General features: G+C 37.2%; 1 protein-coding gene across 2 annotated transcripts in view; it reads right to left on the reverse strand.

Annotated features, from left to right (window-relative positions):
• Positions 1-2,729, reverse strand: part of Ncam2 (neural cell adhesion molecule 2) — a 484,565-nt gene extending 481,836 nt beyond the window's left edge. The window contains exon 1 of one of the 2 annotated variants that reach the window (XM_058574574.1): positions 2,480-2,726. In XM_058574574.1, coding sequence (XP_058430557.1) covers positions 2,480-2,534 — 55 coding nt within the window. In that variant the 5' untranslated portion in view covers positions 2,535-2,726. Of the gene's footprint in view, positions 1-2,479 lie in introns of both variants that reach the window. The other variant, XM_058574575.1, reaches the window with a different exon arrangement.
• Positions 2,730-13,307: the final 10,578 nt, after the last annotated feature.

The following is a 13,307-nucleotide window of genomic DNA, read 5'->3' on the forward strand; positions in this document are numbered from 1 at the left end:
CCGGTCTAACTGCACACCACTTTCCAAAGCAATAGCTTCAATCATGCTTCATAAAATCCCCTGCAAGTATATTGTTGGAAACATAAATCAGCAAGCTGGGGTTTTAGTATTTCTAAGGCAAGCCCAGGGATCACTGCCTGGTGGCTTTTCCGTGGCCCTGTTTACAAAAGAATAAACAAAATTATGAGTTACACTAGATCCATTTTTTAAAAACAGCTCCCAGTGGCATGTCTGATACTTGCTCTTGCATCCTTAATTAGAGAACAAAACACTAGCACAGAGGAATTAGTCTCCAAGATGAGGATTTCTATTTCCAAGCATCTCTGATTTCATTAAGACACATGGCACAGAAGCACTACATGTTTGTCCTCACAAAAGCCAGGTTCCTCTGATATGCGTCTATGGTTCTGTAAGTCTTATGCATTTTGAAACTGTACCAGATAGAGATCTTCCTTACAATGATGCTCTCCTTCTACCCTGTTTCATTACAGTGAATATGGGCTCCCCCACAGGCATGCTTCCGTTTCAGAGCCCTTCTTTATAACCACCTTGCATTCTGATTATAAATTAGCAGAATCACAATTTCAAATTTAGGTTCCAGGTATAGACAAAATTACATATGTCTGTGTATAGTGTTTAAATCTAGATATTAAACGTTCCTAGATTCCCTTGTATCCCCAAATTCCAGCACAGTTAGTGATTGAAATGAAAAATGTACAGACTCCACAACTGAGACATTTTTCTTCTCCAAACCACTCATAATGTAATCATAAGTCTGCATAAACTTGCTTCCTATTAAGCCCTACATTTTCCCATACTATCTATATTTATTTAATTGCAATTCTATTTTAACTGCAATTTTTAAGTTCTGTTTCTTAGTATTCAGAAATACCAGTCTATATTATAAATGAACAGTCAAACAAAATCAGCTGCTCTCCAAAAAATTAAAGCAGCATTATCTGCAGTGGATAAGTGTATGTTGATCTTTGCTATAAGAGTGGTGGAATTAACAGATTGAGCTAATGCTGGTTTCAGATGAACATATCTGCAGTTTTTCTAAGACTGAAATATTACATACTCCATGTTATGGGGAAATGAGCAGTATCTTACTAAGACACTTCACAAACTATAAAAATATCCATCATTTGCATTCTTATTTCTAAACATAAAATGTGCATCCAATTGTGTTTCATCAGCCACCAACACTAAAGCTTTGGGGAGGAGAAGGGCAGAGAAAGGAAGGTTTTCACATCCAAAATGTCAAGCCCTGCTGAAGAATGATAGAAGGACTCTATGTGCAAGAGCAGAAGCAACCATTTCAGGACATAAAATGGAGTTCTACCACCCCCTGCTGGACCAAATGAGCAACACAGAAGAGCCTTAAAATGCTTAGAATTGAACATAGTGAAGATAATTTTAAGTTATCTCACAATTCATTATTTTATTAAAAAAGAATTTCATGCTACACTAATAATGTAATATTATCTTCTATTATTACCCATTAAAAAATTAGTGTTATATATATATTTTTTTTCCTGTAAAGACTTCAACCAATACATGTTTTACCATTTTGTTTCCCCAATTAAATGTCCAAACTTGTCTGGACAGTTGAAAATGTTTCCATTTATTGTAAATATATTTTATGTGAATGCTCACTATCAAAATAAGTAAGATAAATTTATATTTATTTTTATACAGATTAACAGAGGTAGCTTCCACAATTTCTCCCTTAGGTTATTCTACTAGGCTATTTTTTTTTTTTCTTTTCTTTCTTTCCCCAAGATATAAAAGCTCCCACCAGTTCTCCACAACCTCCCAAATCCCTTACAGGTGTAATTACAATCTGATGTTATAAAATTCTTCAATTTTGCTGTATTAACAAGGGGGAGGGGAGGGGGTCAAAATGAATGACTGCAACACATCCCTAGTTTTATCCATTTGCTTTCTTACACACAACATCTATGGCCCCTCTCTTAGTTTCCTACATAAATAAGCCATCATCATTCACTTCATAGCCAGGAACTGGTCTTGGGAAAAGAGTCTCTGATTCCTTGCATACAACAGATATTTTACAAATTAGTTTAATGCTGATAGTTTTTGCTGGTTCTGTAAAATATCATTGTACCCTTTCCTTTCGCAACCTCAGATATTTAACTATGAATACACATCGACATACTCATCCAGTTTTTGAAAATGAAAATCAGAAAGCTAAAAATCCCAGAAAAAAGACGCAGTTTGCCTCGGTTTCCTGCTCATGCCCATCTCCAATTCTGTATTTTCTCTTCTCTTATTTAAGGGTCTCAACAAAATAGACACAATTTTAGGGGCAGCTAAAAGAAGGAGCTAAAATAATAATAACAACAACAATAACTGTAACTTTACTTCTTTCATTTAATTCTTCCTGTGCCTCCCTCTTTGCCTCTCTTGGTTGGGTGGAAGGGGGAGGGAAAGTAAATGCAATAAAGCACCACACTCCTACCTTGCCCGCTACTGACAAGCAACCCGAGCAGGTAGAAGGAGAGGAGGAGGCTCATGTTCAGGACGTGACACTGGTGGACAGTTCCAAAGTTATTAAGTCCAGCCCTGGAGAGAGAACCTTCCGCTGCCACGGCCACCTCTGCTAGACCGCCGCTGCTCCCGGGGTGCCCCAGCCGCCCGCAGCCCGCGCGCTCCTCCTCGCAAAGTGACTGCAAGCTCCGCTCCTTGACGCACTATATCCAGGCAGCAGCGGCGGCAGCGGCAGCAGCAGCAGCGGCCGCCGCGGCGGCAGCAGAGCCGGGCGGGAGGGAGGCGGGGGCGGAGACGCGAGCGAGGAGGCGCGGCCGAGGCGTATCCCTCCGCGCGGCTCGGCGGACGCTGCACTCTGAGGCGCGCAGCCCCGGGATTCGTCCGCAGTCGAGCTCAAAGCTGCTGGTTCGCTCCCCCGTGTCTCCAAATAGATGAGCTGCTGCGATGGGCTAGCAAGAGTATAACCGGCGAGTGATGACCCCACACTCAACCTGACAGTCACCCTCACGCGGGGACACGCCCCTGGGCCAAGAAAGGAGGTGACAAACAGCCTCCAAGCTCCCTCTCCCCGCTGGCCCCTCGGGGGAAGCCGAGCCGATACCGCTGCTGATGCTGCAGACGGCCTCCCGGTCCGGTGCCTCAGTCGCACCCGGGCTCAGCGGCCCCGGGAGACCGCGGGGCAGGCGATAAATTCCTTGGTCTCATTTCTCCTCAAGCTTGTGCGGAGAGTCGGGAGGGAGTTCTCCGTCTCTCCCAGATCGTTCCTCTCTCTCAGACCTGGAGCAGAGTGGCACCTTCCCGCGACTGTCCCCTTCCCGTGCTCTCCACTCCGCCACCGCAGGGGGAAAGCAATTGTCCTCTAGTATCTACAGGGCCGGTCTCCTCTGGCGCTAGAGGACAGGCGGAAAGATGTGCAGTGTTTCTTTACATGTTGCTGCTAAGAACAGGTATCTTAAGGGACATCGAGGCGGGGTGAGTTGTGGGAGGGGCTGCGTTCAACAGGCCTGTGAGTCTTAGCTGCGCCCTTAGATAAGTCTACAGTCTCTCATCGCCACACAGTTGGCTCTGCCTAAGGTCCCTAAAGCACAGCATTGACCAGGTTCCCGCAGGAACGCGACGACTGACGTCCTGTAAATGTAAAATGATGAATTGTGCGGAGATCCTACCCCAGGCCAGTCACCCGTACCCCCTCCCACTCACCCGTACACGGCGTGCATGTGTAAGTGTAAATTGAAGTGATGGAAAGGTGGCAAGCACCCAGAACTAACTCTCCTCACCTAAGGTTGAGGCATATCATTATTTCTCCTGGAGGGGTAGGAAAAGATTTGTCACTTTAATGTCAAACCTGTGGAACACGCCAGGTAAGAGGCACAATCACTGGATGTAGGGCCCTTGTCTCCCTGCCCCTGGGTTAGGGTGACCAGTTGGAACTGACAACAGGTCCTTTAGTCTGCACTTTTTTTCTGGCTTCTTAGAGTATAATTAATTCCCTCACCAGAGTCTCAGGGACCACTCAGGTTCTCTCGTTGTCAGTGATGACATAAAAATCGGATGGGATAGAAATATGGAAGGGCTCAGAAATCGAGTGCCCCCCATCTCCCCCCGCCCCATGCAATGACCAGATGGATGTGTCATTGACTTCAGGGAGGCCAAGGGAAGGGCTAAGCAATAAACACAAGTGAGCATGGATAGGGCAGATATTGGTGATGATTTGTTCTCTCCATGCAGAAGGGTTTATACAGAAGATTCATTTTCTTTGTACCCTAGGATGGGGTTATGCAGAAGAGACAAGGGGAAAAGGAAGTTCTCAATGTACACTGTGGCCTTCTAACCAGAAGCACTCTCTGCACCTACAGCTTGAGAACCTCTCCTTCCCTCTTGATATTATGCCAGGCAATATATTTAGGAAGTTCTTTTGCCAAGAGAGCCTCTGTGCAACCTTCACTGGTTCTGGATCACACCAACTGTACTTAAGTTCATGGCCTTTTTGCAGTAAAAGATGAAAACATTGGGTGTTTTAAGTGTGAAAAACAAAACACTCGTTTTTACCATTTCTTGATTTCTCTAGGAGATCATGAGAAAACCACACACATAAAATTACAGAAGACAGCTGAAAGAGTACTACCAGTTCCAAATAACCTCTTCACCAGAAAGCTTGCGATTTTTCACACCAACACAGGGAGTGACTGAATGGTGGGTGTACACACATATGTGTGCGCACACACACACAAACACACACCAGGCAATCAGGGAAATACAGTTCTGAAAATTATATTCCTGTTATTAGAAGTAAAATTACTTTTATCTTCTGCCAAGAGCTGAACTATGCCAGAGGAGAATAAGGTTTAGACAATGAGTCATCTTACAGAGAGAGGATAGGAGGAGAGAAGGGATCAATGACCTTTTTCAGATGTTAGTGAAATTTCTGGTTAGATACTTATATCATAAGACGGTGAAAAATCCCAAAGTCCTTTGTGAGTTTGTGTTTGTGTGTTTGTATCTGTGCATGTACATGTGGGGGAGGGGAGTGACAGAGAGAAAGGGAGAGAGAATATAGTATCCATGTGTATGGAAAAGGCAAATGAGCAGAATCTTATTACTCAGGAAGATACAAAGGTAACAGGATTTGATCCTGCCCTCAGTTGACTAACCTTCTTGTTGAGGAGATCAGACATCAACAAAAGATACAAAATTTGATCATAAGAATCAGGTTGTAAAATGTCGTAACTAAAGATGAACTGATACAGCCATAAAAGAAGGGAACACTTCTGAATGTGGAATGAGAAGAGACTCCAGGAATCCTTGAATGTAAGAGAGAAATTAGCCACATAGGTAAAATAGAGAGCAGTTTAAACAAAGCCAGCTTGCCAGGGGAACACATGGCATGTTCAAAACAGAGAGAAGTCTGACTTGAAAAAAATACAGAGTTTGAAACACAAATATGATTGAGTTGGAAAGAAGGTTTATCACCTTGTTATGCTAAGAAGCTTGATATTTGAAACCTCTGATCCCGACATGGGTAGTTAGAAAGTAGATGTACAGGGGTAGCTGTTTAGCCCAGTGGGAGAGCACTTGCCTAGCCCTAGCATGTGAAAGCTTTGGGTTTTATTCCCAGTGCCACAAATGATAGATAAAGAAGTGACTGTCTCCATCCCTACGGCTAAAGGCCAGATTGCAAATTGTAGGCCAAGATTATCAAACAAGCCTTTCATGACTTCTGTATCAATTAGCCTAAATTTATTTTGCTGAGTGGTCTCAAGAGCAGGATGTCACATACTCAAAAAAAAAAAAAAAAAAAAGACAAGAAAAGAAAAAAATCCACTGCTTTTTAGCCAAAGGTGGAAGTGCTTCTCCAGGGCTCACATCACAAGCACATCCATTTCCCATTGCAGTGACAAAGTGATTTGCCTTCATTTGCCTGGGTCAGTTTCTCTTCTTATATTACCTCTGCTCACTGGCCCTTTCCTTACTCCTGCAGCCTGCTTTCCACAACACAGACATTGAGTCCTACTATGACATGTACCAGGTCCATGAATATGACTAAGCCATGTACACTCTGTATGATATAAAAAAAAAAACATAAAAACCATCCTCCATCCTTTATGTGACTCATAAATTGCATTTAAGATAATTTACCAACTTCTTCATCTACCTGAGGAAATATTTTGGAGCTTTCGTCAGTGTTTTAGTTATTTCATTTATAAAAATAAAATCAAGTTAAACCAAACTCAGGAATCTATGAAAAGCTGAGTAGTAAGAAATACCAACAGGACTGGATGCATGGTTAAATGAAAGCAGATAAATTTGATTTAGAAGAATCAATAAAATGAACATGAAGGAGTAGTAGAGAGATAGAAAACGATAAGGTGCATTATATGTGGAAATTATCTTCTCAGAGAGATTCTGCCTCTTACATCTGCAATCTGTTCCCACAGAAAGCATGCAGGTATATAATCTGTTCCCACAGAAAGCATGCAGGTATATAATCTGCACATGGAGCCTAGACGTGAATGTTGTGCTGTGGGCAGCATTTAAATGTCATTTTTATTTCCCTATTCCAGTGTTATTTTTGTTTACTCTGCGTGTTGACAGAATTCATGTGCGTTAAGATCACACTATTAGGAAATAGGACATTCCATGTGTTCATTTATATTTTTAAAATGTCACAAACCATTATACCTATTCATTTACTTGTCTAGAAAATTGCCTGTTTTGGCTTTTTTTTTTTATTACCACAAAGGAAGAAAAATATCTACTGCGTATATAGACAGATAGCCGGAAACCTCTATAAATAGATGATCCTGTTACTGCCTTCCCTTCTCCATTAATGCCACTTTTTCTAATGACCATGTCTTTGAAAGTAATTTCTACTTTCTTGATATAACAACATGTTAGATGTTTTACCAAGCTACTTGTGAGTATCTGACAGTAGGTCCTTTAGTGGTAGAATTTAGGTTTTAGCACCTTCATTTTTAAATGCCTTACTTTCTTAACTGTTCTATTTGAAATTAAGAAATAAAAGAGGCAGATTTATGGTACTGAGGCACCCCAATTGTCCACTGATTCTTACTTTTTAATTTCTTTCAAGATACATGGGGTCATTTTCCTTCATGGCTACTTCATGCTCCCTCCGGGCAAATAACGGTTCACTTCGCTCTGAAATTATGCAATAACTGCCTATAATTTGCCACTTGCCAGAATAATATTTTCTTAACTCCAAGGGGATATTATATTTTTCTTCACCAAGACATTCCTGGCATATGTAATAATGGACAGAGCAGAAAATGTAACAAACCTGCAACACATTGACAAAACAGTGATTGACGTGATTTCAAGAATATATTAAGGACAAAGTAAGAAAGAAAAAAGGAATCAAGCAGTGGCTAGCAATGAACCTTTTTGATATGACAAGGATCATGATGTGAAATGCAGGTTACCCAAATATTGATCACAGCACTCAGAAATCACATTTTGTCCATGGGTAGTATTGACCAAGGCGATGTCTACACAAATCCTATCATGCAAAGGGAAGTTATTACATACTCGATAATAAATCCTTCATACTTGGCAACTGATCCCACAGAACTATAGGTTTGATAAGACACAGGATATTAATGTATTCTGGGCAGCAATAAAGTTAGTAATTAAATTTGAAAGTGTCTAATTGCACAGAACCATTTAGTTCTTCCCTTTGTGGAAGTATGTTTCTGTTAATTTTCAAGTTAGATAAACGATTCTATCCATTGCAGATATACTAATGGCAATAATGGAATTCCTTCCTATTTAACGACAGACCTTTAGTAGTCCATCTAACAATCAACCCATGTCCATTATTAGAATCCACATATTCTCTTATTTTAGTATTAAATGCTTAAGAAAAAACACCTTTTATTTTACTTTTACATGAGAAGCTCCTTACTCTTTTTTTAAGGAAAATGACACATTCCCTCTGCCACCATTAGTTGTCATGAATCCTCAGTTTAACTAAATACATATTCAACACTTATTACAGGATTTTAATACTGGCAGTCAAATCCAGTATTAAGACCAAGGAAGATAACACCCAGGGAAGAAACTGACCTGATTATAAACAGTGTGGCTATGTAAAAAGAATTAGAACAGAAAAACAAAACTAAATGTGGTAAATGTTATATTATAAATCAATCTTAATTTCCTCAAATGCTTACATGATACATATGAGAAAAAATCAGAAATGCTTATTCTCTATCAATCAGAGTGCATCTCTTGAAACTTTTGGAACATTTTATCCTAATAGTTCATGTTTTCTTGATATAGCTCATGATAATACTATTTGACATCTTTTACTTTGTTTTATAAACATTTTATATTGTCATTAATTTTATCAATAGGAACTTAATAAATTTATTTGATCCCATGGCATTTGTCCTAGTACTCTTTTAACAATTTTATACCAGTAAGATATTAGAGTTTCTATATGATTTTTATAATGAATAAGAATGCAATATGAATCTTTGTCCATAGAGCTTTAAAAACACATTAAAATTAAATCATTAGACAACTAGGAGTTAAATAACTTGGCCAAAAAAATGCATGAATATTTGTAGGTACTCAATTCGTATTACCTTATTTTGCAAATCATAATTTACTGTCTTCTAGAGAAGATGTAAATGTACTCATTTCCATGAATGTTTGCTATTTATTTATTTTATATTTTGTGTATGAAATTCCTGAGAACTTCTGTAATTTCTTCCTTTAGTCAATTGAATTATCAGAATGTATATAAATATGCATATCCATATTTGTCAAATTTGGGGTATGCCAAAGGACTTCTGCCCCATAATATCAACATATATTTAACCCTCCTTTTCTGCTCCAAGATCCAGAAACTCCCACTATATTTATTAGGATAAAATGTTAAAAATTTCAGTGAACATAAGGGATCACATATTTACAATTAGTTAACCAGAAATATACTTACTCTTTTAATTGTACACAACATCCACTGCAAATTAAGTTTAAGTATCACAAATTCATTTGCCACTAGGGATATCTGAGGCTGGCTGAGGGCCACTGGTATGTTCCACATATAAAGTCAGGTAGGTTTTATCAGTGGCTGCATTTTTGCTCTACTCTTGAGGATACTTTTTGTATCTTATGACAGACTTCCCACGGCTCTTTCTGTATCACTTTACTGGATGTTTGAACACAGCCACATGCTTTGAGTCTTCAGGGCTCAAGCAAAATTTTAATAAAGCACATTGATAGTATGAGAATAACAAAAACATAATAAAGCATTAAAAAGAAACCTCACTTTAAACAGAGATACCTATCCTTTCTTCGAGAGACCATTGCCCTTTCTTTGATTCCCATACAGGATCTCTTAGTGGACTCTTTTTTGGTGCTATGAAAGTTTTAGACACCAATCACCACCTCAAGAAGAGTTTACCACTGAGGACTGTTTTGTTTTGCCCCTCGGGAAACATTTAGCAATGTTTGGAGACATCTTTGCTTTGCCAGGATTGGGATTTGGTGCTACAGGCATCCAGTGGGGAGTCCAGGGGTACTAATAAAAAATTTACATGCACGAGGAGGTTCTAGACAAAAAATAATTATTTATTTCAAAATGTCAATGGAGGAACCCTACTCTGAGTTCTCTTTCCTGTTCTGAACCCAGGGACAATTCCCTCAATCCCAAGTAAAGGGAAAAATGAATTTGTTTAACTGAAATCAAAAGTCTATCCCATTTTCTTCTTCTTTTTAAAAAATATTTATTTTTTAATTGTAGTTGGACATAATACCTTTATATTATTTATTTATTTATATGTGGTGCTAAAGATCGAACCCAGGGCTGTGCATGTGCTAGGGAAGCGCTCTACCACTGCGCCACAACACCAGTGCTATCTCATTTTCTTCTTACAAATATTTTTAATGATGTAATCCCATCCTTCAGAGCAAAACTTGACAAAATAGTCACACTTTATTAAAATAAAGACAAAAAGATAAGCATATTTCTAGAAAGGTCTGTGTTGCTAATCATTCAAATAGTTCATGGTTCAAAGTAATACCGTTACATTTAAGGTGGAAACAGCTTCAGGGATACCTTCATTAGGTCAGAGGCATTCCAGGAAAATGGATGTGTACATGATTTTGATCTTCATGTTGGACTCATCAAAGGAATCCTCCAAGAAAGAAAATTTATCTGACCCAAATTCAAAGATGCAGAAATGGCTAAAATTCTCCAGAAATGGCCTCTTACAAAATTTTAAGAAAAATAAATCAGTAAAAATATATTCAGAGTGCTGAAATAATTTTGTCAATTTATTTTACTCCAACTAGTCAATTATTACAGGAATAGTTCACAGTTAAGAAAAAAAACATCAAAAAAGGGTCAAAATTTGATTTTGTTTCCAGGAACCATCAGAGGCATTTCCATGGATTAAAATAAATAAATAAAAAGTTTATTTTGTTCACTGCTATATTTTAGGTGTTTACAACAATACCCGGAAAATAATAGAGCTGCAATAAATGTTTGTTGAATTAATGTGTGAAGTTAAAAACAATGAAAGAGGTCTGCTAAAGAATGGCAATGAAGATGCTTTCTGTTTATATCATTTGCTGCCTTTTGATTGAAACCTGCATTTAGAATCAAACCAGAATTAAAAGTTCACTTTAATTACCATTTGGAGAAAAAAAATTATTAAACAAAACTTTGGTATTTTGTAGCATTTTATCATTAAATGATATGATCTCCTTTTCAGTCTATTTGCCTCACACTAAGTAAAATATAAGATAATATTACACATATTAACTTGCAGCCAATCAAATAACATTAGCAATGAGGGTGTTTTGTTTCCTTCAAAAAATGTATTTAGGTTTCTTCATTAATTTGAGCTGGTTATAACGAAATACCATACACCTGGAAAATTGCAAACAATAGAAATGTATTTTTCACTGTTCTGAAAGGTTGGAAAGTCTAAGACTAAGGCATCAGCTGATATGGTGTCTAGTGAGGGCTCACATTCTGATTGACAGATGTTCCTACAAGCCATGTTTTCACATGGTGGAAAGAGCAAGACAACTCTTTGAAGTCTCTTTTGCATGAATTCTGCTTTGTGACCATGTTTCTTTCCAAATTTTGCACCTTCTGAAGCCATCTTATTAGTGGTTAGGGTTCCAGATATGCTTTTTGACAGGACACAGAAATTCAGACCATAGCACCAGGTAAATTAGAAAGGATGCATCCACAGGCACCACTGATGCATCATGGACTTTCTTTAGACATACCTAAAACCTCATTCCCTTCATTGGATTCTGTACTCCATTTTTGGCTTTACATTTTAGTTAGTCCTTTCTTATTTTGCACATCACATTCCTTGGCCAATTTTATATTCTTTCCTATATTTGATTTTGTTCCCATCCTCTTTTAACCACCCCAGTTCAGGTCTTCTGATATTTTATAAGAACCTTAAATCTCCTATTATGCTAACTGGCCCTCTCCTAATCCCCATAGTAGGTTAGGGCCCAGTCCCTTCCTTGTTCTTGAAGTTATTTTTCACAATACTAGTACTAATATATAGAAAACAGGATTGGATCCCTAAAAATGAGGACATAGCAATGTTCCTACCCACACTATGGCACTTCTGTGGACTAGAATCATGCTGAAATTAATTATAGAGTTATTTAGTTCCTCAGAGCTAAGGCATCATTCCTTAAAACACTTAAGGGTTGATTCTTTAAATAACCCTAAAAGAGGGAAGTTGTATTTAAGAATACGGTTATGCTGAGAAACTGGTACTAATACTATTTTCAGAATAAGAATGGGAAATGCTGTAGAGAGGAGCCATTGAAGCCTGCTATTTGAGTATACTTTTTACTGCTGCCTTTATTAAAAGAATAATTATACCTAATGCACCTTGAAATTAGCAAATGGCAATAATAAAGAGTGCCCATAAAATGTAACCTCAAAATTCATTGTTCACACAAGAAAGAAAATCAACATTCAGAAAATTTGACCTTTCAGTATATCTTCTTCAAATTACAGGTGATATCTCCAAAAAGTATCATGGTAACTCCTAAGTGCAATAAAACTATGTTCATTCAATATTAAAAATGCCAAAGTATTGTCCATATCAATCTTTCTGTCTTTACTCCAGTTATTTGAGTTCATCATTTAGTAGATTTACAGGAATACGTTTTAATCATTCACTTACATGTGAAATTTTCTTTACTAGGAATAAGATAAAAAGTGGTAACCTAAATATTTTTTCTCTCATTTTTTCCATAGTCATTTAGTCATAAGTGTATTATCTAAGAATTTTCATATAATCCTAATTCTCTAAATTTACAAATGAAAGAAATTGACACCAAGAAAGATTAAATGGCCTGTCCAAATTCATAGAGCTTTAAAAGCAAAATTATGACTTGAATGCAGAGTAATGATTTTTCTGCTACAGAATGCTTAAGAATGGAAAAATGCAAGATCAATTTCCTAATCACTGTATAACATAATTGTATAATTTATTTCCTAAATGAAGTGTAATAGTTTTTCCTGTTAAGACATTTTTTAAAAGGTAAATTCTATTCTAATAATTTTAGAAGAGCATTTTTATTTATTGGTGACTCTGATGCAATTATTCTATAGTAATAGATTCCTACCTTCTTAATTCAGCTTTCATCTCTAATTACTTGAGTGTCTATAGATACCAATGCCAAAAATCTAACTTAAAAGTGTAAAACTAAGCCAAGTCATCATAGGCTAAAAGTTTATTGACCCAAAACTCCAAAGAATTTTTTTCTAAAGTTGTGTGGTAAACAAGTAGATGCTCAGTAAATACTAGGTAATTGGTTCTGATCAATTCTTTAAGGATAATGCAAAGAGAATAAATAGAAGTTAAAGTTATGATTATTTCAATTAAGTAGTTCAGGAAGCACTCTATGATCAGTTCTTTAAAATAGATCTCTTTTGTGTTTTGTCTGTAACATAAAATTGCTTTATTGATTGTGGGTGCTCACTAGGATATTGAAAGGCAAATTAAATTCTAATGGTCTACAAATAAAATAACTGAACTCTTATGATGACTATAATACAATAAGAAAAAAGGTTAAGACTAAAAGATACTTATAGGAAAAAAGCATATATTAAATACATTCACATTTTATAGTATGATATAATTTATATGCAATATCCATAGAGAATTTACATTCACATTCAAAATCATTTTTTGTAAATTTTGAATAGGTAAGATGTGCTGAGTTAAGCACTTTATTTGTGAAAATTAATTTATTTTTTACAGAATCATTAAGAGACTTATTTTTTT

The sequence above is a fragment of the Marmota monax genome, unplaced genomic scaffold (genome assembly GCF_021218885.2).
Source record: "Marmota monax isolate L192 unplaced genomic scaffold, Marmota_monax_Labrador192_F-V1.1 WCK01_AAM20220418_F8-fsc00016, whole genome shotgun sequence".
Lineage (NCBI taxonomy): Eukaryota > Metazoa > Chordata > Mammalia > Rodentia > Sciuridae > Marmota > Marmota monax.